The sequence below is a fragment of the Microcaecilia unicolor genome, chromosome 2 (assembly GCF_901765095.1).
Source record: "Microcaecilia unicolor chromosome 2, aMicUni1.1, whole genome shotgun sequence".
In the NCBI taxonomy this organism is placed as follows: Eukaryota; Metazoa; Chordata; class Amphibia; order Gymnophiona; family Siphonopidae; genus Microcaecilia; species Microcaecilia unicolor.
This window is the reverse complement of record NC_044032.1, coordinates 356,294,608-356,318,660: the sequence shown is the minus strand read 5'-3', so window position 1 is coordinate 356,318,660 and position 24,053 is coordinate 356,294,608. Positions and strand designations below refer to the sequence as shown.

At 40.2% G+C, this 24,053-nt stretch overlaps 1 protein-coding gene across 1 annotated transcript; it reads left to right on the top strand.

Annotated features, from left to right (window-relative positions):
* Positions 1-1,070: 1,070 nt before the first annotated feature.
* PURG (purine rich element binding protein G) lies at positions 1,071-4,593 on the top strand. The gene is made up of 2 exons (XM_030192467.1): positions 1,071-1,442; positions 2,004-4,593. Exon 2 carries the CDS (start codon positions 2,050-2,052, stop codon positions 3,085-3,087), a length of 1,038 nt encoding a protein of 345 aa, XP_030048327.1. The 5' UTR covers positions 1,071-1,442; positions 2,004-2,049; the 3' UTR covers positions 3,088-4,593.
* Positions 4,594-24,053: the final 19,460 nt, after the last annotated feature.

Below are 24,053 nucleotides of genomic sequence, written 5' to 3'. Positions count from 1 at the left end.
ATTCAGTTTAAACTTCTCGTACTGACCTTTAAATGCATCCACTCTGCAGCCCCCCATTACATCTCCGCTCTCTCATCTCTCCCTACATTCCTCCCCGTGAACTCCGCTCACTGGACAAGTCTCTCTTGTCGTCCTCCTTCTCCTCCACTGCTAATTCCAGGCTTTGCTCCTTTTCTCTCGCAGCACCTTATGCCTGGAATAGACTTCCTGTACCTATACGTCTAGCTCCATCTCTACCTGTTTTCAAATCTATGCTGAAATCCCACCTTTTCACTGCTGCTTTTAGCTCCTAGTCACAATTGCCCTCCCCTTGTCCCTTCCTCCCTTCTCACCCATTACTTCCCTCACCCGTAACTGTCTTGTTTGTCTGTATTACTTAGATTGTAAGCTCTTTTGAGCAGGTTCAGCGCTGCGTGCATCTGGTAGCGCTATACAAATGGTAATGGTAATAATAATAATAATAATAGAGGACGGGTCGCTTCCTCTCCGGCTCGGTCCTCCTGGCCCTTTAAAACCATCCCCTGATTCCCCTCCACTTCCCCCCGCCCTCTATCCATAGCTTCCGTTTTCTGATGACGTCACGGTGCCGCGTACTGAGCCCCGCCCCACCCCACCCCACTGTCAGCATCGGTCAGGAAGATTAACCCTTGCAGTCCCTGCGTCCTACAACTTGCTCGCAGAGATGCCCAACTTATCCATTTCCGGGTTGGAGATTTTGGATAGTAGTTGTACTGACCACCCCATCCTGCTGCAGCACTGATTTCCATGGGAAGGATCGGGCAGTATAAATCCCACGCTCCTTTGGGATTTAAGTTAAAAACCAGGACTGGCCAAGTGGTCCCCAGCCGGGTAATTTGGCCTCTCTGTGGCCGTAAAATAAAAGTCCATTCTCCTTCCTCCGCCGTACATAGGGCCCCTGTTCCCATGAGCATCTGCTTCTAGTCTTCTCGTCAAACCTCAGTCAGTCACCATCGGAAACAGCAACTGGGGGGACCCTTTTCACGGCAGCACTATCCGCCTCAGTTCCCCTCCGGACTTTTAATCATGTAACTCTTGACCCTACCGGGTTCTCTCTGTTTCTCTCTCTCTTTTTTTTTTCTTTTCCTTTTCTCCTGCTCAGTGCTCACTGCTGCCGAATGCTCGTGCTCTCTCTTGCTTGCTGCAGGAGTTGCTTTCGGCTGTTCCCTCCTTGAGCGGTGCTGTTTGACCCTTCGTCTCCGGCGGCGAATAATTGATGGCGCCGGTGCTCACTCCCGAGGCCCAAGCACCGGTTTCCTGCTTCTGACCAGGAGCAGGCCTGCCTCATAGTTATTTGCTGTTACTACTGACCCGGTGCTGCTGCTTTCACGGCCCTCAACCGTAATTATCGGGATCGGTGTGCTGTCCTGTTTTGTCTTTCCTTAGCTGGTGGACGTCTTGAAATTACAGCGTCATATACAAAAGTAAGTGAAAAGAAACACTTAAATGCACACACATTTTTCTTTGAGGTTTATTCATCTAGGGTAATCAGAAGGGGTAAGCAAACAGGCACCCACTTAGAGTATTGGGCAGCGGGAAGGAAAGAGGGGAACCCCCATAGTGCACTTTACTACTATTGGAGGTAAATTCCTTATGGCCTCTGTTCATAATCGGAGAAGAAATGTCTCCAGCCAAGATCACGTGTAATTCCGTTTAGTTCGGTGGTGATAATCTGTGTCTCTGTATGTATGTGTGTGTGTGTGTGTGTGTGTGTATATATATATATAGGTAGATGGATATAGATCTATATCTGTATAGATCTATAGATATTTATAGGGATCTATCTATATAAAAACATAGTAACATAGTAGATGATGGCAGAAAAAGACCTGCACAGTCCATCTAGTCTGCCCAACAAGATAAACTCATATGTGCTACTTCTTGTGTATACCTTACCTTGATTTGTATCTGCCATATATATATATCATACTATATTTAAAAAATATATAATCTTATATTTTCTTTTTTTTGTGTGTTATTTGCAGTTCATTGAAAACAAAGTGTACAGACACTGGAATAGGAAGAGAAGGGATGATGGAGAGAGGGAGAGGCGGCAGGAATGCAGGGCCTGGTGGCGGTAGCAGGAGCAGTGGCAGCGGGTATTCTCAGCAGCAACACTACAGCAGCCCCAGTGGCGGAGGTTATCCAGGCCCAGCAGGCCCAGAGATCCTGGAGCTGGCCTCCAAGCGTGTGGACATTCAGCGCAAACGCTTCTACCTGGATGTGAAGCAAAGTGCCCGTGGCCGCTTTCTGAAGATCGCAGAGGTGTGGTTGGGCCGGGGCCGGCAGGATAGTGGTGTACGTAAGAGCAAGCTCACTCTCTCCTTGGCTGTAGCTGCACAGCTCCGTGACCGCCTTGGGGACTTCATTGAGCACTATGCGCGTCTAGGCCTGCGGGGGACTGGCAGCAGTTCAGGGCAGGAGGCCAATAGGAGGCTGCAGCGGCCATCTCGCCAACCTCCATCCCCACCTGGTTCAGCAGCTTCTGAGGAGCCAGGTCCCAGTGTGCTGAAAACAGAATCCATTGAGAGGGAAAACAGAAAGTACTACCTAGACCTGAAGGAGAACCAACGAGGCCGTTTCCTGAGGATACGCCAGACCGTGAGCCGGGGACCCGGTCTGATGGGCTACTTTGGTCATGGCCTGGGGCAGGAACAAACAATTGTGTTGCCAGCCCAGGGCATGATTGAATTCAGGGACGCACTGGTGCAGCTGATTGAAGATTATGGGGAAGGGGACATGGAGGAAAGGAGGGCAGGGGGAGCAGGAGGAGGAGGAGGAGGCAGTATTGGAGAGGAGCCCCCTGAGCTACCTGAGGGCAGCTCTTTCAGAGTGGACAACAAAAGGTTTTACTTTGATGTGGGTTCCAACAGGTATGGTGTCTTCCTGAAGGTCAGTGAGGTCAGACCACCCTACCGTAATACCATCACTGTCCCCTACAAAGTGTGGACAAGGTTCGGTGACAATTTTCTTAAGTATGAGGAAGAAATGAGGAGGATTTACAACAGCCATAAAGAAAAGAGAATGGAGGTTCGAGGAGACAGTGAAGAGCAAGAATGTGCTGATTAGGTTGGAATTGTCATCACCTAATGAAAACCAACTGGCAAAATTGTTAGGTGGCCAGCAGTACTACTGTTAGTGGTTAAGTTTTCCTCTTTGTTTGTTTTATTTTTTGCCCCTTTGCCTATGTCTGGTAATACCTCCAGGTATTATGTTCCAAGAGGTTGGATATTTTTAAAAAGACCTATAACACATTGCAGTCCCTCTGAACAGTATATCAGACTTCCTCTGAGCTAAACATGTCAGCTGCTTCAACTGATCTGAAAACTATAGGAGTATGCTTAGGATCAGCACAAAAATTGAGCATTTAAGTATTTTAGGTAAGGATTGCATTGCACTACAGTAGTGTGCACATGTCGACTTGTGCACATACTTTATACTGAAGTTGTGGGCTAATCTGCTTACTGGACAGGTTATCCAGAACAACACAGTTCCTTTACACTGTTAAGCTAAATAATAGGGCATTTGAAACCTGAAAGTGAATTACCTATTTAGCAAAAATGCATCATATCTACAGTATGTTATTGACTGGTTTAAGACAGGCGTTTAAAATTGGTGTTTGCTGGCTACTGAGATCTCCGTAATGCCCAGAAAGAAAAAAAACCCTATTTAGTCAGCTGTGTGTATGTAACAGTGTATCCAATCACATTGATTAATAAGTGTGTCCGATCTTTCCAAGAGATGGGGATGCCTTGGGCACATCCTTTTATGTCCATATATGTCACTCAAATTAATAAGCTAATAAAATAGCCAGCGAGGTTTAACAAGAGCTTGTTCGCTAGCCTATCCAGTTGTACTGAGCCACCAGTGATGCTCATTAACCAACTGGGTTTCTCTCCTTTCTAAATACGTACCCCCTTAAAGAAGCTTCTATAAATGGAGCAACTTTTTTTAAACTCAATATTTGATCACGCTCTATAAAACTATATTGCTTTCTGTTAATTTCACCATTTTTTTCACGTATTAATGGTGAAGCAACCACTATCAGAACAGAGGTAGACCTTTAACATATTCTATAAGTGCAAATTATTTCACTAGGATACTTATTGTATTAGCCAACCATTTGGGTCATGACAGTTGCCAGTTCCAAGTTTTGGTATAAGGCTTCATAATACATGTTGGGAGCTGAAGTACTGAGTGTCTTGACTAAATATCCTTATGTACTACATAGTTAATGCATGTTAGACTACATGGCAAGTTACATTTAATGAAGTATTTGTGTAGGCTAATCATATTGCTAAATTTTGGCAATCACAATGCCTGCAGTAATGAAGAATATATATATATGTAGTAACCACAGAAGACTGGGAATATTAATGTCAATAGTTCTTTTATAGCCCTTTTAAATGTTTACATGGTTTTACATTTTTTCCAGTATGATCTGTCTGCATATGTCAGTACAGAAAGGACTTGTCCCTTGCTAGTATGCATAGTACAGATGATCTTGAATTCCTTGTTTTCTTTAGCTAAGGAAATAGCTTGACTAATATTTTTCTTTTATCTGAAAATAGACTCGGGGGCTCATTTTCAAAGCACTTAGACTTACAGAGTTCCATAGATTACTATGAGGTGTATTTTCAAAGCACTTAGACTTACAAAGTTCCATAGTAACCTATGGAGCTTTGTAAGCCTAAGTGCTTTGAAAATAAGCCCCATAGTAACCTATGGAACTTTGTAAGCCTAAGTGCTTTGAAAATAAGCCCCATAGTAACCTATGGAGCTTTGTAAGCCTAAGTGCTTTGAAAATAAGCCCCATAGTAACCTATGGAGCTTTGTAAGCCTAAGTGCTTTGAAAATAAGCCCCATAGTAACCTATGGAGCTTTGTAAGCCTAAGTGCTTTGAAAATAAGCCCCATAGTAACCTATGGAGCTTTGTAAGTCTAAGTGCTTTGCCTCTTAGTCTAGCAAATTGCCAGCTTGACTGATCCACCCGATCCACCCTAAGAGCAACAAACTGAACTTTTTATCTGTTGAAAGTGTTCTGATGTTTTTTTTTCTGTCAAGTTGCAATATTATCCTCAATTATGCCTTTTGCTTCCTCTTTTACTTTTCGCATAGTTATTTTCCAAATATTGTATTTTCAACAAAGATCATGCAATTTTTTTCTATTGTCAAAAAATGAAAGTTCATAGCACCTGTTAAGAGGAAGATTAATAGCTGCGTATGATATTACTAAAGCACTGTCTGTCATATTTTTATAGAAGTTTAGAAAATTGTATATGCGCATCATGATGTGAAAAGAGCAGATGACCTTCAGATGTAATCCCCAATATCAGCCATTTTTTTACATCTGGAAATAGCTTCCTCATTACTGTTGGCATTGTGTTTCTAGCAGTTGATAACTAAGGTAATATTTTGCAAGTATGCAGAGATGGGTTCCCTTTATATTAGGAAAATGCATCCAGTTTCCCTTTTTTTCTTTGTCTTAATATTGCTACATTCCTTAAATAGGAGACAATGAAACTCAAGCTTATTTGCACTAAAGAGCATGGCCAAAAAAAAAAAAAGATATGGTTCTTGGGGGGGGGGGGGGGGGGGGGGGAGAATGGAGAACCTTCTGAACCATTGGTTCTCATGGTAGAATTTTGTATGAAAGCCCTTGCCTCCGTGTTTAATGCTACATGGTCCAGGCAGTAAGTCTGCTGTCCATTCTGTAATGAAGTAATAATGCACTTTACATTTTGTAAATAACAGAAGCACATTTCAGCTACCTGACTGTGGATGATGGTCCTTCAGGATGCTCTAAGCTATCTAGTGATCTTCTGTTTATTCACCTCTGTCCTGGATCTACTGGAAACACTAGATTCAGGTAAGATGGTGATGGGATGGGGAGGGTTTGGTTATACAGTGGGGAATTGGGTGTTTATAAGAAATAAAAAGTATACAAATAACCCAAAAAAGTAGAGGAAAGAACTTATCATGGAATTAAATCATTTGGTTCTGTGGGGTTAGTCTTGCAGGACACAGTAAGGTACTTTCTGCTAAGCATGTTTGTCCCAGTCACAAAATGCGAGAAGACCCTCACTAAAGTTGGCTTGAAAAGGGTTTCTGCTCATTTTGTGTGCAGTAATAAATTGCAATTATGAGCGTGCATACTTTTAAGCTTTTGCTAAGCTGTAGATGTGATACACTGTTGTTGATATCATCTGTGTGAGGCTGTTGAACAGTTGAGCATCAGACAGCATCTCCTGGAAGATCACCAACCTCCTAAAGACTGTCACCAAGGAGTATGTCAGGTTTCATGAAACGTAGACGTCAAAAAACAAACAAACAAACAAAAGCAATTCCAGAAATACTTGAAATTGTTTTCAGGACTTGCGGCAGTAACGTTGCACACTGACATATATGAAATGACTGAAGAGAGATTCACTAGAATGCAAAAAATGATTCCAGAAACACACAGCCGAAGACTTAAGAGACCTGCAACATGCCAAAAGGCACAGATCTGGAAGGAATCGTGTGTAGCTTACTTTATGTAAGTATGTATTTTCACATAGGTGCCCAGATTCATCTCTATGTAGGGTATTTGTGTGTGTATAGATAGGTATTTTAGTGGACATATGTATGCTATACACACTTACAAAGCTATTTCTTTTAATTCAGTTTTATATGATTTTTAACATTTTTTTAGTATTCTGAAAACATTACTTTTGCCATCACTATTTTTAATCTATCTTTTCGTTGGCTTAAGAAAAAAAGAGAACATGTTTTGAATCTCTTTAGAGATATGGCAAACGTGGACCTATGTACTAATGTTTTTGTGTGTTTGGGACCAAAACGTAGTACACAGGCTCCATGGACTGGCAATAAGACTTGTAGTGGAGGTATTTCCCTGAAGAGAGGGTAATGGTGTCTTTCAGAAGAGAAGGTGGAAAGCAGTTTTATCACTGGCAGTCATTATTCCTCTTAATGAAAGTCATTGGACTTTCTGCTATAAAATGAAAGTGGTAGTCTGTGTTTTATGAAAATAGTTTGGCATCAGGATTCTGGTTATTATTGCCTGTTACATGAATTGTTATTGCGTTTTGAAAGTGTAATTTTCATTGAACTTATCTGAACCTGTTAGAAGGCCTGTTATAAACCTAAGTTCATAAATATGTGTATTCTGTATGCAGAGATATTTATATTTAATCTTAGATTACATTACATGGTTGTCCTATAAAATATTTAGGACTGTATTTCACTCTGCAAATCATAAGCTATTCTGGCTGCACTCTTGCACTTAATAATGTGAACAGAAATTGAATGGGTTACCAACAGCACTTAAGTGGGGACCAAGTATGTATGTTGATGCACATTAGTGTGAGTGGTTATGGTACATATATTTGTTTTATTTATTTGTTCCAATTTATATGTTGCCTAACTTTACAAAGAACTCTAGGTGATGAAAAAATCATCTGAAAAATACAATATATAAAATTAATATTATATATATATATATATATATATATTGCAAATTAAAATAATAAAAGCTAAAATTAGATCCCAGTATGAAAGTTAGTACTACAAACTGTTCTCGTTAGTAGTAACTTTAAAGGCTCTGTTTACTAAGCCGAGCTGTAGGTACGCTAGCGTTTTAGTACTTACCAATGCTAGAGACATCCATATATTCCTATGGGTGTATCTAATGTTGGCGTGCGCTAATTTTTAGCATGCATGCGCTAAAAACGCTAATGCATCTTAGTAAACGGGGCCTTAAGTGTTAAAAGCAGTGGTTTATCTATAGTTTAGGGAACTTTGTAAATCATATATTTATCTCATTTCTCTTGGTTACATATTCCACATCAATGGGATAAAATGAAAAGATGTCTTTTTTTTTTTCTCTTTTGCTTATTATATATTTTGTTTCTGATTGCTGATATACTCAAAGTTTCTCCTGACACGATAAAGCTCTAATTAAAGGACAGAATTGCAGAATATCCTATCTGCAATGTACAGATATATGTACAAACACATTCACACCCTAACATGCACCTATACCAGATTCTGGTATATCCATATTTTTTTGGACCTGTTGCTACTGTGGTGTGTTCATTGCCAATATGTAGAGATGTACCAGAAAAAAAAAGTCATAAGATAAACACACCAATTGCAGGAGTCTGAAAGTTTTGTTATTTCAACAACTGAGCATTACTTTTTAAAAATAGTATCGGTGGTCTCTGTGCCTTCCAATTAATGATATTTTGAAACCAAATGGCTTATTTGGAATACTGCCATTGACAGATCAACCTTGAGATCGCATGGTTGATAACTTGTACAGTACTGCAGTGTTCTGAATCTTTATTGCATAGCATCTCTAGAATTCCACTTCAAAAATATTTTTAAGTTGCTTTTACAATGGCCATATGTCCTTCAGATGGTGTTTTTGCTGTCTCTTGATTTTGTTGTTAAGTGCTCTCATTTTATAACTTGGATGCTCGGCCCCACAATCTATTGGGATTGAATTAATGTCTTCAATAAGAAGTAACTGCCCATGCCCACTGTAGTAAAATGTAAAAAAGATAGAGGTCTTGTGAGCTTATGGTTCTAGCTTTATTTGCATCTATTAAAATTGCATATTTTCTGCAAATTCTATGACTTTTGGTAGCTTTTGTAACCTACCACTGTAGATATTTACATGATTGCTGTTTTATTTAGAAGGTTAGGATTGGACTGGGATATAAATCGCCCTACCTCCTTTTAGGTTGACCAGCCATTCTCCCACTGGTTACATCTCGCTACAGAACAGGTTTTGTAGGAATCTTATTCTTAAGATAACACTGTACTATTTTGTACTCCTCTACATCAGGGGTGCCAAGTTGCTGTCTTGGAGGGCTTCCTAATGTGTGTTCATGAGAGATTTGCATTCACTGCCTCCACTGTATGCATATCCATTTGGGGTATCCTGAAAACCTGACTGGTTTTCTGCCTTCCAAGACAGCACATTAGCATTGATGTTAGGGCTGGTAGCACAGCCCCACAGTGAGACCATTTCTTATATCAAGATGTATGTGGCAGTATCCAAACTGAATGCGGTTTGTGATTTTTGAATAAGGAAAAACTGTTGAATTTTCAGAGGTTGGAAACTTGTGAGCTGTGGAGGGTCATTTTTGAAAGGACATCCAGCTCATAACATCCAAAAAGAATGTCCACCTTACATGTATTTCCTGTTCAAAAAAAGCTTGAGATGGACTTCCATTATGAATAGCCATTTTACAAACTGTAATGTCAAACATATGGCAAAAAAGCAGGGACAAGGACATCTGTCAGCATTTTGAAAGAATGGCCATACAGAGGTCCCTGCAGAGCGGGGAGGGGAGGGGAGGAGGGCAGCTTAGTGGTCAGTGCAGTAGACTTAAAACCAAGGGACCCAGGTACAAAAAGTGGGATTTGAAATTGTGAACCCTTCAGGAACTGGTGTGAATGTACACCAGTGCAGTAGCCTTCAGGCTTGCAGGTAGTATATTTAGGTATCATAGATATTTTTCTGTTTCTAGAGGGCTCACAATTAAAAAAAACAAAAAAAAAAAGAGTTAAAGTGAGGTTTGAACCTGTGTCCTGTGATTTACAGTCCCCTGCACTAACCACTAGGTTAGTCCTCGGACTGACTGTGTGCTTTGCTAAGGATGCCTATGGTACCTGAAACTGACCTAGAGCTTGGAATCCCCTTTCAGTGTTCTCTTTCAGGGGGCAACCACTGGGGGATTAAGGAGGTGTCATGTCTTACTCTGTCCAGTGGTCAGCTGCTCAATCAGAGCACCCTTTTGTACCCTGGATTTGACTGAAACAGGTCTAACATCCTTTTTTAGATTTGGACATTTCTTCCCTAGTCTCACTTGCTGTCTGGACATACTCAGTGTCTGACAACCCTTTTCTTCCTTTACAAAATCAGGATTTGGACGTTTCAGGCATGTGGACATCTATTTGAGCATTTTAAGATGTCCATATGTTTTGAAAATAAGCTCCATGGTGTCATTCATCAGGATTCAGTCTTCAGTATAGAGCTGTAGAAGTGTTTCCATAAACATATATAGAAGTAAACTGATTATGGAGCTCATATAGTAGTACTAGACCTTAGGCACTTACACAAAGGGGCTTAATATTTCTAATATAGTAGTAGCTTCCCTAGCACCAGTGTTCACAGAATGCAAGATCAAGGGCAGAGGTAGGTCCTGGATTTCAAGGATAAATTAGATTAAGCATTGTAGAAAAGACCTCCCAGGTTAGAAAGATCTAGGTGAAATAAAAACAAAAATGGACCAACTTAAAAGGAGCTATCATAAGGGAAACAAATCTTAAAGGATTAAGGGCAATGAAAAAGTAGAAAGGATCTCAACAGAACAAGTAGAAAAGTTGTCCTCCTTGGGGTTGGACATTTTTCTCCCAACTGCAGTTTGCGCTGAACTCCAGCATTGGTCTCGCCTGTCTGTCTCCTAGCCAAGCATTAACTCCCAAATTCTGTGTAGGTTGCCCAAATTTGGGCACGGATCCCAGATCCATGCATAAACGAATCAGCTGTTAGTGTTAAGCACTTAATTAGGAGTTATGTACAGATTTGCCCTATGCCCTATTCTATAGCACGTGCACCTAGACATGCAACTCAAAAGGGGGCATTCCCAGAAATTAGTCATGATCTTACTGCCATCAGTTGAGCATGAACATTTACACCAGCTTTTGGCAGGCATAAATACTGCTTGCGCCAAGCTAGTATTCTGTAAAGGGTGCACTGCACAGAGCACTCTTGACAGAATACTAGCTTATTATGGGTCATAACGGCGGCTAACATTGGGTGTCCATTTATTGAATCTGGCCCTGAGTCTTTTTTATCATTTTCTCATCTGAAAGTCTGCAGTGGGGTTTGATCTTGTGTTCCACTCCCCACCCCCTCTTTGAACCACAGAGATCACCAGTCTTGGTCATTCCATCTGATCTTGAGCCTAGATCCACAAAGGCTTTTCTTCCTGGCCCGCTCAGGCCTGTCTAGCAGTGATTTGCTTCAGGTGCTGTGACCACACTTGGGTTATTCCCTTTCCGCAATACCCCAATGGGGCTACTTTTCCTGGACACAGGCGCATCTGTGCTTCAGATGCTTCAGCAGTGGTCTGTGGCTTTCTCCATTTTCACAACAGCACACCCATGCATCAGCCTCCTTTGCACAGAGGGAGGGGTAAGACTTTCGCATAAACTGTTCTTTTTTTTTTTTTTTTTCTCTCTCTCTCTTTTACAAGGACTTTCTAAAAATAACTTGAATGGTTGAGGGCAGCAGGTAAGGTAGTTAGGAAACAAAAGGCACAAATGGAGGAGAGCATAGTAAGATGATGACTTTTTAAAGCTCTATTAGTGAACGTAAAAAATGAAGAAGCAGGATTGTAAGATAGCTGAAAAGGAGAGAGATAAGATGAGTGACAGGGATAACAGAAATATTGAACAAATACTTTGTTCATTGTCCACTAACAATGGTTGGAGAAGAATCACAGATCCGTATAGCACTGAATTCATCTTGTGTGCACAGTGGAAATGATGATGATTAATGATAGGAATATATTTGGTAGAGAGAAATACCTCTCCCTTAGTATCAGTAAACAAAGTGATATCAAGGGATCTAGCTGAGTGCTCCACTGATAGATGAGGTAAGTCAGTCTTTAGAAATGAGGTAGTTTCAGCAGACCAAAAATGAACAGGTATCTCTCGTCATAAACATGTGAGTAAGAAGAAGGCTGATAACTACAGGGCAGTTATTCTGATCTTTAATGGTGGATAAATGCTTTCTGTGGAGTCAGTGGAGTGGAGGAGTAGCTTAATGGTTAGTGCAGTGGCCTGTGAACCAGGGGGACTGGGTTTGATTTCCACTGCAGCACCTTGTGAGTCTGGACAAGTCACCTAAGCCTCCATTGCCCCAGGTACAAATTATGTACCTGTATATAATATGTAAAGCACTTTGACTGTAACCACAGAAAGGCAGTATATCAAATCCTATCTCCTTTTCCTTTCATAGTGTAGTGTATCCTGTAATCTGTTGGATTCAGGGCAACCTAGTTTTACCAGAGGGAGAACATGTTAAACAGATTTAATCAATTTATTTGACAGGGTGACTGATCAGAGGTGTATGTGTGTGTTTGTGGTTCACGGGAGGTTTGAGAATAAGCTGCACAGTCTTGGGAGTGGGTCCTAATGTGGCAAAGTGAGGTAGAAACTGGTTCTATGATAAGGAAGAGAAGCTAGTGGTAAACTGAAAAAGCAATAAGGGAAAGGGGATGAAGGAGTTACCAGTAGAGTGCCTCAGGGGTTAGTCCTGGGTCAGACTTTATTAAATATTGTTATATGTGATAGTACAAAGAGGCTAGAATAAATGTTTATATTTGTGCAAACAATGATTATGGTCAATAGTAGAATGAAGAAGAAAAGATAAGAGATTTAGAAGTGTTGAGGAATGGTCTATAATTTGTCAGCTAAGGGGTTATTTTAATCTAAGGGACTGTAGACTCTTTCATTTGGAGTATAAAAATGTAAAAGTAGTACATGAGTAGATTACGCCAGTCAAGAAATATCTCAAAGTTTGAACACAGTATTACAGGGCAGTGGCAAGAGCCAGAGTAAAACTAGGGTGCTTAAGAAAGAGGTGCCACCAGTAAACAAGACACAAAAGAGAGGTTAATGTCTCTGAACAAGTCATTGATGAGATCTCCTCCTCTTGAGGCATAACTTCCATAAATATAGACTTGAGAATGAGAAGATAATTGACTGATATCGGGCAGCAGTGGATGAATCCATGTGCATACTGTTTGGATGCTGAACCCATCACTTCAGTTGGAATTCACTGTGATTTGGATAGACTTGACTTAGGTTTTTGCATATCTGTCAACCAACAGGTGAAGGGTTCACCTATATATAAAGTCAGCAGACATCAACCTAGGACCCTAGGTCATGTTGAAAAGACAGGCCATGTGACAGTTCATGTCATTCTCATGACACGTTGAGCCACCCTGTCTAAAGGAGTGCTTCTGTGTCATGGGACAGCTCTGAGGTTCCCTTCTTAGTGGCTCTCATTCTAGTTTGGCCTTGGCTATATCCTTGAGTTGAAAAGGAAAGCAGGCTTTTGTTCTGCATATGTTAATGTATTTGTTTATTACCTTGTGAATTAGTAAAACTGCTTTAGGTTGTCCTTTGAAGTAGAAAAGCAGTGTATAGGCGTGAGAATAGATATAAAGCAAGATAAGGAAATATTTTTTGCTTATTTTTGGCAGAAAGTATGATATATGGAATAGCTTACCAGGATAGGTGGTGAGACCAAAAACTATCTGATTTTCATGATGCCTGGAATAAGCATAGAGAATGTTTAATCAAAAGGAAAAGAAGAAAAAAAAAATAGCAGTACAGATTTTACATGGTTTTTTTGTTTGTTTGTTTTGCTGCTTGGTCCATTATGAGCGTTTACCGCCAGCTGATTTCTACCACAAGCTAAAAACGCTACTGTGGCTTAGTAAAAGACCCCCTAAGTGACTTAAGAAGGTAGAATAGTGTTTTATATGCTCAAGTAGAATCTTATAAAATTGTCTGGTAGGCAAAAGCAAATACGTTTTTGTAGTACAGGCCAGTGGTTCCCAAACCTGATCCTGGAGGCACCCCGGCCAATCAGGTTTTCAGGATAAACGCAATGAATATTCATGAGAGAGATTTACCTGCAGTGGAGGCAGTGCTTACAAATCTTTCTCATGAATATTCATTGTGGATATCCTGAAAACCTGACTGGCTGAGGTACCTCCAGGACCAGGTTTGGGAACCACTGGTATAGAGGCATGCCCAGGAGTGGAGGCTAGGCAAAGTTGCAAAATATGCACATATCCTTGCAATTTAAACAAGTCGTATGTGCATGGCTTAGAGCAGTTATAAAGACTTTCTGGTGGGGTAATTTGATAAGGGCACATACGTTTGGCCTATTTTATAAAGGCAATACGTGAGCTTTTTTGCCTAGTTATTATAACTCTAGTAAAGAAGGCCCGTTTCTCAGAGCAATGAAACAGGTGCTAGCTTTTTTTTTTGGGGGGGGGGGGGGGGTGACTCACATACGCAGAGCAGGAGCATGGCCATCATAATGGATTTCTTCTGTCAGCGCTGTTCGTGTTGTCGGTGCTGCAGTGTAAGTGAGCAGTTATGTCTTCATTGGTGCTGGCGCTCCGTTTTGTCCAGTGTCAGTGCTCCGCCCTCGTCGTCATCACGTAGTGACGTGAGGGCGGGGCACACACTGATGGGGAAAGCAGCTATCTCGACGCCTCAACTTCCGGTGGGGAAAACTGATCTCGACGCTTCTGGTGGTGGCTTCATTTGGAACGTTGGGGTTGTGAATTATATAGATAGATTATCCTCCCTTCTGTGTGCATTCTTTTTAATATCTTTAAATTTATTATTTCATTACTAGTGAATTGATGCTTATTTTGTAACTGTTTTATTCTGATTATTTTTCTATCTGAAAATTTGTAATGTGATGCAGTATATCCCTCCTCCCAAAAAAATGAAATTGTCCTTTTATTTTTTTAAGTATAAATTAGAAAATGCTTCATCACATCCACAGTTTCCTGGATAGAATGTTTTTTTAATCCTCAGTTACAGCCACCTGAAAATGAATTGTTCAGTGATATTATCAAATATATAAACCTCATACTGAACATCACACTGCTAATTTTCTCATGCCATATTTTCTGTGTTGCATATTCCATTTTCACTTAGAAAAGTAGAACAATTTTAACATGAAAATTTGAGCAGCTATATTACACAATGACATACAAGGAATCCACAAAATAATGCAAAGAGCAAATGCTTAATGTTGTTTTTTTGTATTTTGTTTGAAAAATTGTGGGGGGGGGGGGGGAGTGGGGTTTGTTGAGAGGAAGGGAGCTACCAAGAAACGATTCTATTTCTGTTTTTGAGTCCAGTCTGCGTAAGCCTTCGTTTTCACTCCCAGCCCTTGAGGGGGCAATCAGTGAGCTTTTCAGGATAGCCCTAATGAATATGCTTGAGAGAGAGTTGTATACAAGTAAATGTTTGAATATCTTGAAGGGATGAGTATCCATCTGTCTTGTTTTCGGAAGAATCAGAGCACTGGGACAGTTGTAGTATTACTAGTGAATGATATTAGACTCAGTCCAGATAAAGGTCAGGATATGCTTTTGATACTCTTAGATCTGATACTACAAATTAGCAGTTGTTACTAGAGAGATTAATGCCCGCCTTTGAATAACTAATTTGGATAAAGTGGGTCATCTCGTCTCTGATTTGATGTTCTCAAAAGGTTTATTAGGGTGGAAAATTATCCAAAACGGTTGTGCTCTATGTGGACTTCCACAGGGTTCAATATTATCCTTGTTATTCCTTAATTTGGTCAGATTTGTAGACATTGATGGTTTTGTGATTTCATGTAATTTGTATGCAGATCCTATCCAGCATGTAGATCAAAGTAGGAAAAGATCAAAGCACCTAAGGTATTTTCTTGAACCAAGTGTCTAGTGGAGCTATCCATGTACTTAAAAAAAAAATGGAATTAAAATTTAATGTAGACAAAACCCATTATCCCCCTGATTCTGCAAAGGTCGCCAAAAATTGCATGCGATTTGCATGCACAATTTAATTGAGTAACGAGCCAATTAGTGCCAATTTGGCTTAACCAGCAATTGGCATTAATTAGATTTAATAGGGTATTAACGCATGGCTCGAAAAAGAGGGCGTGGAAAGGGGACAGTAATGGGTGTTTTGGAGTGGAATAGGGGCATGGTTTTCAGTTACGGGCAGAATTATATAATAAAAGGTGCTCTGCATGTAAATTTAGGAACAGGCATTCGCACTACATTTTCATTGGTGCAAATGGTGGTGCCTAAATTTATACATACAGAACCCTAATGTTTAAGCATTACCGATCTTCAGGCGTGGCTTATAGAATACCGCTTAAGCGGTGGGGGGGGGGGGGGGGGGGGGGTTCAGAGCTGATTTTGTAGGTGGCATTTACTGAATCTAGCCGTATCTGTGGTTCTCTTGCCAACACCAACACTACATCTTATTAGCTTAAGTGGAAAAACCTAAGTGTAAAACTTGGGTGTTTAGCTTGATAATGAATTAGAATTCAGAGAAAATTTTTTCAGTTGTGTGGGCATCTTTTGCCAGTTGAAGATTGATGAGACATTGACGGTCTTTGCTAGATCCCAAACATTTGGCTGTTTTGATAACCTGCTCTTTTATTACATCAAAGCTAGATTACGGTAATGAGCTTTACTATGGACTTCCTAAGTATAAAGCAAAGAGGTTGCAATTAGGATCCTTTTTACTAAACTGCAGTAGGCTGTTAACCTGGTAAAGTGCATGGCAACAGGTAATGCACAAACATGGTAGCTGGTTTTGCATTATTTGTACAGTTAGTGCTAATTCTTGGGTTAAAGGAATTTTGTTTTGGGGGTGGGGCATGCGTGGAGAATGCGTGTGGAGACTGTACTGCAGTTCGCATGTGGCAGATATCGCATGCTAACCAACAGATGTTCTGGTCCATGTAGTATATCCTAAATGGGAGGCAGTAGTTGAGACCAGAAGACGAGAATACCATATGCTGTGGACATTTAATGTGGGATGTGCAAAGAATATGCTGGACGTGTCCCCTCCTAACAATTGCCATGTTAGTTTTGCAACTATCACATGTTAAATTTCTTGCAGTAAGGCATGGTAACTCTCGTGAGGCTTTGTTCTTTCAGAAATGTTTTAGCTGATTGAAACAGTAATGTATGTTAGTTTAGCAATGGAATATTTACCTTGTATTAGTCTGCAGAATGTTTTGAAATATTTTTGTATTGCATACCTTATTATGGAAAGGAATATATAGAGGGATAATATTTGACTAGTGTAACTTGCCTTAGGGCTTATTGGTGAGGTGTATCATAAAGTTTGGGTGGGCCTGAGAAGTATGCATGTATAACTTTTTTTGTAATTGTACATCAACATATATGTTCTAACAGATGTTAGCTAATTGCTTATTTGGACTTTAGACTTTAGAGGAGTGATTAAAAAGACAATTGTGTGTACCACCCTGATGTTAAACCACATCAAAAATCCAAAATTCAGTGTTCTGGGGGCTTGGCTTCCTTAGATATCCCTAGAGCCTTACTGTATAGCATATTTTACTATTCGGCTGAATAAGAATAATGAAAAATATTTTGTTGAATAAGAATAATGAGCATTGAGCATCAACATCAATAATAAAAGAAGCAACGTGAAATGGAGATCGTGTTTATTTCAGTAGGATTTAGCACAGTAGATCCCTGGATTATTCGTATTCAAATTTAAATCACTATTCAGATGAATATGACTAATGTATTTTGGGGCACTGTTTGGGGCCGAATCAAATATGAATATTCGTTATGGCCCTAATATCCAGTTTTGTGAAATCTGGCATTGATACATGTAGATTGCAAACTGAGCCGCTTACATACTCAAAGCCCCAAGTTATGCAGTTCTTGTTTTTCTTTTTAAGTGGCTTGCCCAAGGTCACAAGGAGCCACAGTGGGATTTGAACTGGTTCTCAGCTGGCTGTTATAACCATTAGGCTACTACTCCATGCCACTTCTATGTGACTTGTGCAATATTGGTTTACTGTGTATATACAATAATCACAGTTGTCTTGGAGACTTGCTGTTTTTTTACATTGTGAGTACTTGCTGCACATACTTTTGGTTTTATGTCCGTAGTTTTACACATTGATGAACTTTTTCTTGGATGCTTTGATTTGTCGACCTTGTACTAACTTTTTAGGTAATTTGACTCTTAAGGCAGGCACATGTGGCACCGAAATGCAGGACTGCATCAAGTCATTTTTACTTAGCTGTTTTGGGTTGATTGACTGACTTAAACATCCCTGTATTGGAACTATATTGGTCTACCTTCATTTTGTGTATTCTTTGTCTTGTTTGGTGTTCTGCCCTTTGCTCATATTGAACAGGACTATCCACATCAATACACTACAAGAAAAATATTGTTAAAATAGTCCTAATTAATGCTGTACATTTCTCTAAATAACCAGATAGTTTCTGTAAAACTATTGTCACATCTTTTGTAAGTCTTGCTTCATAAATAATTTCATTTATATGTGGCTAGTTTGAATGCCGGTAGGGATGGTAGTAACCTAGGTTTGTTACTGTAAGAAAAAGATAATCTTGCCCAGCTCCAGATTTGATTTTTCTTTCACACCTGTGAAAAATGGTCTAGTTGGTAATGAGCAATAGATACCTGGTTCTAGGAGAAACCCAGCAGAGAAACTAAAGTACCCTTTCTGAACCCAACCGAAACAAGGCGAGAGAACAATGGTGGGTAGAAGGCATTGATTGTCATGCTAGGGCTGTGTGCACTCTTTGCTGTATTTTTAAGACTAACATTTCCTCTGCCATCAAATTGCCTATTTCAGAGGCGCACAAATAATATTAACAAAGAGGAGTTATTTTAATGCAGCATAAGTACGGACTAGGAAAGATTTTGGGCCTGCCTTACTAAGGCTTTTGTTTTTCTTCCTCAGTTCATGATTTTGAGTGACAAAAAGCATAATGGTATAAAAGAGAATGTGAAACCTGTTTAACATACATGGGCAGTAGAAGAATAGGAAGGTTTTTATGGAATGGTAAAGGAATTGATGTAGCTAGTGGACAGGATTTAATCCGTTAGGCACTTGGATGGCTATTCAGGTGTTTGTCACATCTGTAATCTTGAATGTAATTTTTATATGTTTATATGAATTTTATTCATATAAAATCTTTCCACAGCCAGCTGCCAAAGCACAATACTTATTTAGCAGCTTCTTGCTCCACATAAAGTGTACTTTGGGTGGGTATGTTGGAGATTGCTTATAGAGTTTTTGTACTGCTCTTTATGGATAGGCTGCACTTTGGATATCATCGTTCATGGCTGTATTTTGTCATACATATTTACAAGTTAGAAACTAGTCCATTTTGTCAAATAGTTCCACTCTTTGAAGAAAATTGTGCACCCATCAAACTCTTCTATATCGCTGTGCATTTGACAATGTTCTTTGCAGAAAGTGCTATTAAAAGGTTTTCTTGTGACCATTGTACATAACACATTAAGAACAATAGACTTGCCAGGTTATCTGAAAAATCAAAAATCAACATCTGTGATTTTCTAAACCATGGAAGCCATTTCAATTAACCTTCCCCATCCTTTGTTAGGTGACCATCCTGGAAAAAGTCATTTTGAGACCAGGTCTTGCACTCATTTTCAATTTTGTTTTCCAGGGCATGGCCATTTACTGGCTATACCTGCAAGGCATGATGAAAGCATTTAAAATGTGTTGCATGCACCTATTAACAAAGCACAGCTTCAGAACAGAGTGCAAGACACATAGAATTAAGGGATGCACAGGAAAGCTTGTGTAGGTCCAGCTAATGGAACCTATATTGCATTTGTTGTAAAATGGTAGCTAGCACGGTTAATGGATAATCCATGCATGTGTTAAACGAACTGAAAGACATCTAGTTCCATGGGCAAGATTTGTTTGCAATGTAAACTTGTATGCAACACATTTTAAATGCTTTCATCATGCCTTGCAGGTATAGCCAGTAAATGGCCATGCCCTGGAAAACAAAATTGAAAATGAGTGCAAAACCTGGTCTCAAAATGACTTTTTCCAAGTCCATAAACCGCTACTAAATGGACTTGGGAAAAATCCACAATTCCAGGAATAACATGTATAGAATGTTTGTACGTTTGGGAAGCTTGCCAGGTGGCCTTGGCCTGGATTGGCCGCTGTCGTGGACAGGATGCTGGGCTCGATGGACCCTTGGTCTTTTCCCAGTATGGCATTACTTATGTACTTATGTATTTCAAATGCTTTCATTGTGCCTTGCACGTATAGCTAGTAAATTGCCATGCCCTGGAAAGCAGAACTGTAATGAATGGGAGACCTGGTCTCGGAATGAATTTTCCAGTACAGTCGCCTAGCAATATAGGATGGGGAAGGTTAATTTGAAATGGCTTCTGTCGTTTAGAAGACTCATAGATGTTGATTTTTCAGAGAACCTGGCAAGTGTTTTTCTTAATGTGTTGTGCACAGTGGTCACAAGAGAACCTGCTAATAGCACTTTCAAAAATGGCAATACAGTTTTACATAAACATCTTAAAATAATGTTAAAAGATTCTCTATTGGTGCTTACTTTCTCATCTCTGGGTTATACTGGCTCATTGTGAAAACTAAGACCTAAATAGGTGGAGCTTTGCATTACATATCAGTTGATACACAAGTCTTTCTACGTTACCCTAAATTCCCATCAGTGTTATGCACAGTAGTGTATGTATGTGTTAAAGTATCTTCAAAATGTAGTAACTAAGGGGCCCTTTTTACTAAGCCACATAGGTTGTGCGTCGATTTTGAGTTACTGGCTGGCTACCGCATGGCCCTTGCAGTAATTTCATTTTTGGCGTGTGGCAGAAACCGGGCGGTAATCGTCATTCTACGCACATACACAATTACCACACGGTTACCGCTAAGTCAATGGCTGGCGGTAAGGTTTCGGACCCAAAATGGACGCATGCCAATTTTTATTTTGCTGCGCTTCCATTTTAGGCAAAAATGTAAAAAAAGGCCTTTTTTACAGTGTGCTGAAAAATGGATGTGCGTGTGCCCAAAATGTGCGCCTACACTAGCGCAGCCCATTTTTTGGCACACCTTTGTAAAAGGGCCCCAAACTAACTTGTTGTGTAGGAGAAATGTCCCAGATACATGGTAAAGAGTTCATTTTTTAAGTGTTTTGTCTTTACTCATATTGCCAGTGAATGGCTAGGTAGTAGTTTGTGGCTATCCTATAACTAGTGATTATGTATTGGCGTTTTTTATTGGAAGCATGAATTTTCTGTAGCGCAAGGATATTGATCTCATTGTTTCTTGGAATCTTTTCCAAGACTTTTTATTTGCCCATGAAAGTTCCTCAACACTTTTTAGAGGTCTATCTGTTAACTGCATTAGCTATATAAAGTGGGAAAATATCTGGGCGGATAATGTATTACCAAGCATTCACTGTTGATGTGGCATATAGGGCAGAGCACCTAACACCACCTCAAGAGATGTAGCTAACTGTATTACATGTTGCATGCTGTACAGTTAACGTGCCATAGCAAATTTGTTTCTCCATTACTTGCACAGGAGCCCTTCCAAAAATGCTCCTGCAATTGTTGCAGAGGTTTTGCAGTTACCATACATTAATTTTGGCAAAACCTTATTGGCAAATGCAAGCCTCAAAGATGTGTATTCTGATCATTAGATCCTGAAAAGGGTAGACTGGTGCTTCCGTTGTTCTCTTGACTTGCAGAATATTGATCAGTATTTGGTTGCCATCTTGATGACAGCTGTGATATTTTTCACTTAATAGAGTAGGTCATGAGTAGGCTGTACTCTTCTATTCGTGTCTCTCAGTACACAAAGTAATATAGTCACTCTTTTAGTCCCTATGAATGCTTGGATGTAACAGTAAACGCATACAAAAAGTTCCATATAGATCTAACACAGGCTACTTTCTGGAAAGCACACAGACTTCATCTGTAGATTTGCTGTGAGTAGGACACTAAGGGGAATTTATCAAGGTGTCGTAAAAGGCGGGGATTGTTTGTTAGTGTTTTTTGTTTACTGCACCTTGATTTACCACACAAGTCGCCAACTGTGATATCTCTATCGCAGGTTGTTGATATTCTATAGTAAAGAACTAATGCTACCGCTGTGCTACCACTAGGGGTGGCATTTTGAGGGCAACACCAGAAAGGCAGGAGCAAACGGGGTGTTGCTCCTGCCCAAGTATCCACTAGACCAACAGGGCATAAAGTAGGATCATGGGGGGGGGGGGGGGGCTGGATCAGGGAGATCAACTTGGGGGGAGGAGCTCCTAGAAATGATGGCTGCGAGCAACTTAAAAAGCCTCAAAGGATAAACTTATCCATGTGCTCTGGGCCATTTTGTCAGAGTCCCTTGATATTCAGCAAAAAAAAAAAAAATAATAATAATTTGGCCCTATAGGGTATTGGTAGCCAGTACAATTTTTGTCGGAAAGGTGTGGTGTGATCGTGCTACCTGCAACCCTCTAGCAATCATGTTGCAACGTTCTGAATTAGAGCTGGTGTGAACTCATTACATACAATAGGAACATTGCAGTAGTTTAGCCATGACATTATCATAGCATGCATCACTGTGATCAAACTTGCGTTCTCAGTGTATGGGGAGAGATTTCGCAGTTGCCAGAAATGATAGCAGTTTTTAAAGGTGTCTGAATGTGCAGGATTATAGTAAATGTCAAGCCCACCAATGTCCCAAAATTCCTGACCTGTGATTTAAGGGAAGCTGATTCCCAAAAAGGATTTTGATTACAGGTGCCTATTCATTTGTCTTAGGAACTCATAGACTATTTTACTTTCGTTCAGACAGTTTATTGCTTTTAACCCATTCTTGAGCTGCTAGTAAGCAGACTGTCATTTTACTCAAAACTGTAATTGTTCTGTTTCAGTGGGTATGAGTATCTGTACATTATTGCGATTTAGAGTTTTGTGTCCATGAACTGAAACCGCTCAGAAGCTTGAGAGAGAGATTAATTCGTGGATTCTTATGATACTCCACAGTTCATTTCCAAAAGTGATGTATGCCTGATAGGATTTGAACCACACAAATATCATGCAGAGCCTGTTTTTGCTAGTTGTACAAGCATTATGTTATAGTCATAATGTTGAAGACTACTGATAAATCTAGTAGCGTCATCATCTAAGTGGATTGCTTGTCATGGTTTCTGTTTAGATAGTTAATTAATTGGAGTGGAGGAGTGGCCTAGTGGTTAGGGTGGTGGACTTTTGTCCTGGGGAACTGAGTTTGATTCCCGGCACAGGTAGCTCCTTGTGACTCTGGGCAAGTCACTTAACCCTCCATTGCCCACCGCATAGAGCCTGCCATGAGTGGGAAAGCGCGGGGTACAAATGTAACAAAAATAAAATTAGGTATACAAGAACTGTCTTTCATACCCAGGTTTACAGCTAGATTGACACGGATCTAGCGAGTTTCTTTCTGCATTCAGTCACTAAGTTGAATACAGACTGGGTTTCCCAGAAAAGGGATGCTAGGTACAAGCTGGTAGCTTTCCAGTAAGAGTCAAACAACAATTCTTTGTAGTTCTTTTGACAACTGCCCTTCTAGAAGAGAGGAGTTCATATTTTTACTGCCTCTTTGTTGAGGCCTCTGTTTACCAGCTGTACTGTGTTTGACCTGTAAGGGCCAATGAGGCAGGATGTTGGCTATGGTTCTTCATGAATTTTTTTTTATTTTTTAAGACCTTCCTCCATTATGTGGTTGAAAGAGTCCTAGGTGCATGGGGAGAAGGGACAAGAATATGCTGTTCTTGATAACTGTTAGGAAGCTCAGTATAACTTTCTGTAGGTCTTGATGGAGTCTTTGAAGGATGTGGTAAAATCATTGCTGGCCAGTTATGACTGGGAAGGCTGGCCCTGTTAGGGGTTGCAGTAGGCTGTGTACTATTTTGAATAGCTGCTTTGTTGAATTTACAGCCTACAAAATCTATATTAACAAATCATTTTGAAAGATGAGGACGCTGTAGAATTAGAGCAAGGAGGTAAGCAACATCGGGAAATATTTTTTCATGGAAAGGGAGGTGGATGCCTGTAATGGCCGCCTGGTGGAAGTGGTGGGAGAAAAAGCAGTGGCTAAATTCAGAAATATGTGGGATAAGCAACACTGGGAAATATTTTTTCATGGAAAGGGAAGTGGATGCCTGGAATGGCACCGCCTGGTGGAAGTGATGGGGGGAAAAAACAGTGGCTGAATTCAGAAATATTTGGGATCAACACATAGAGCAAAAAGATTGAATCAAGCAAAACTTAAATGTATTTTAAATTACTTCCACGCTTCAAAAAAGGGCATAGAGGGGTGTAACCTGCGCAGAGTCAAATAGAACTGTAGTCACCTTACAGGG

Excerpts from the sequence above, each read along its gene's own strand:
- PURG (XM_030192467.1), top strand. The coding sequence starts at position 2,050 with ATGATGGAGAGAGGGAGAGGCGGCAGGAATGCAGGGCCTGGTGGCGGT.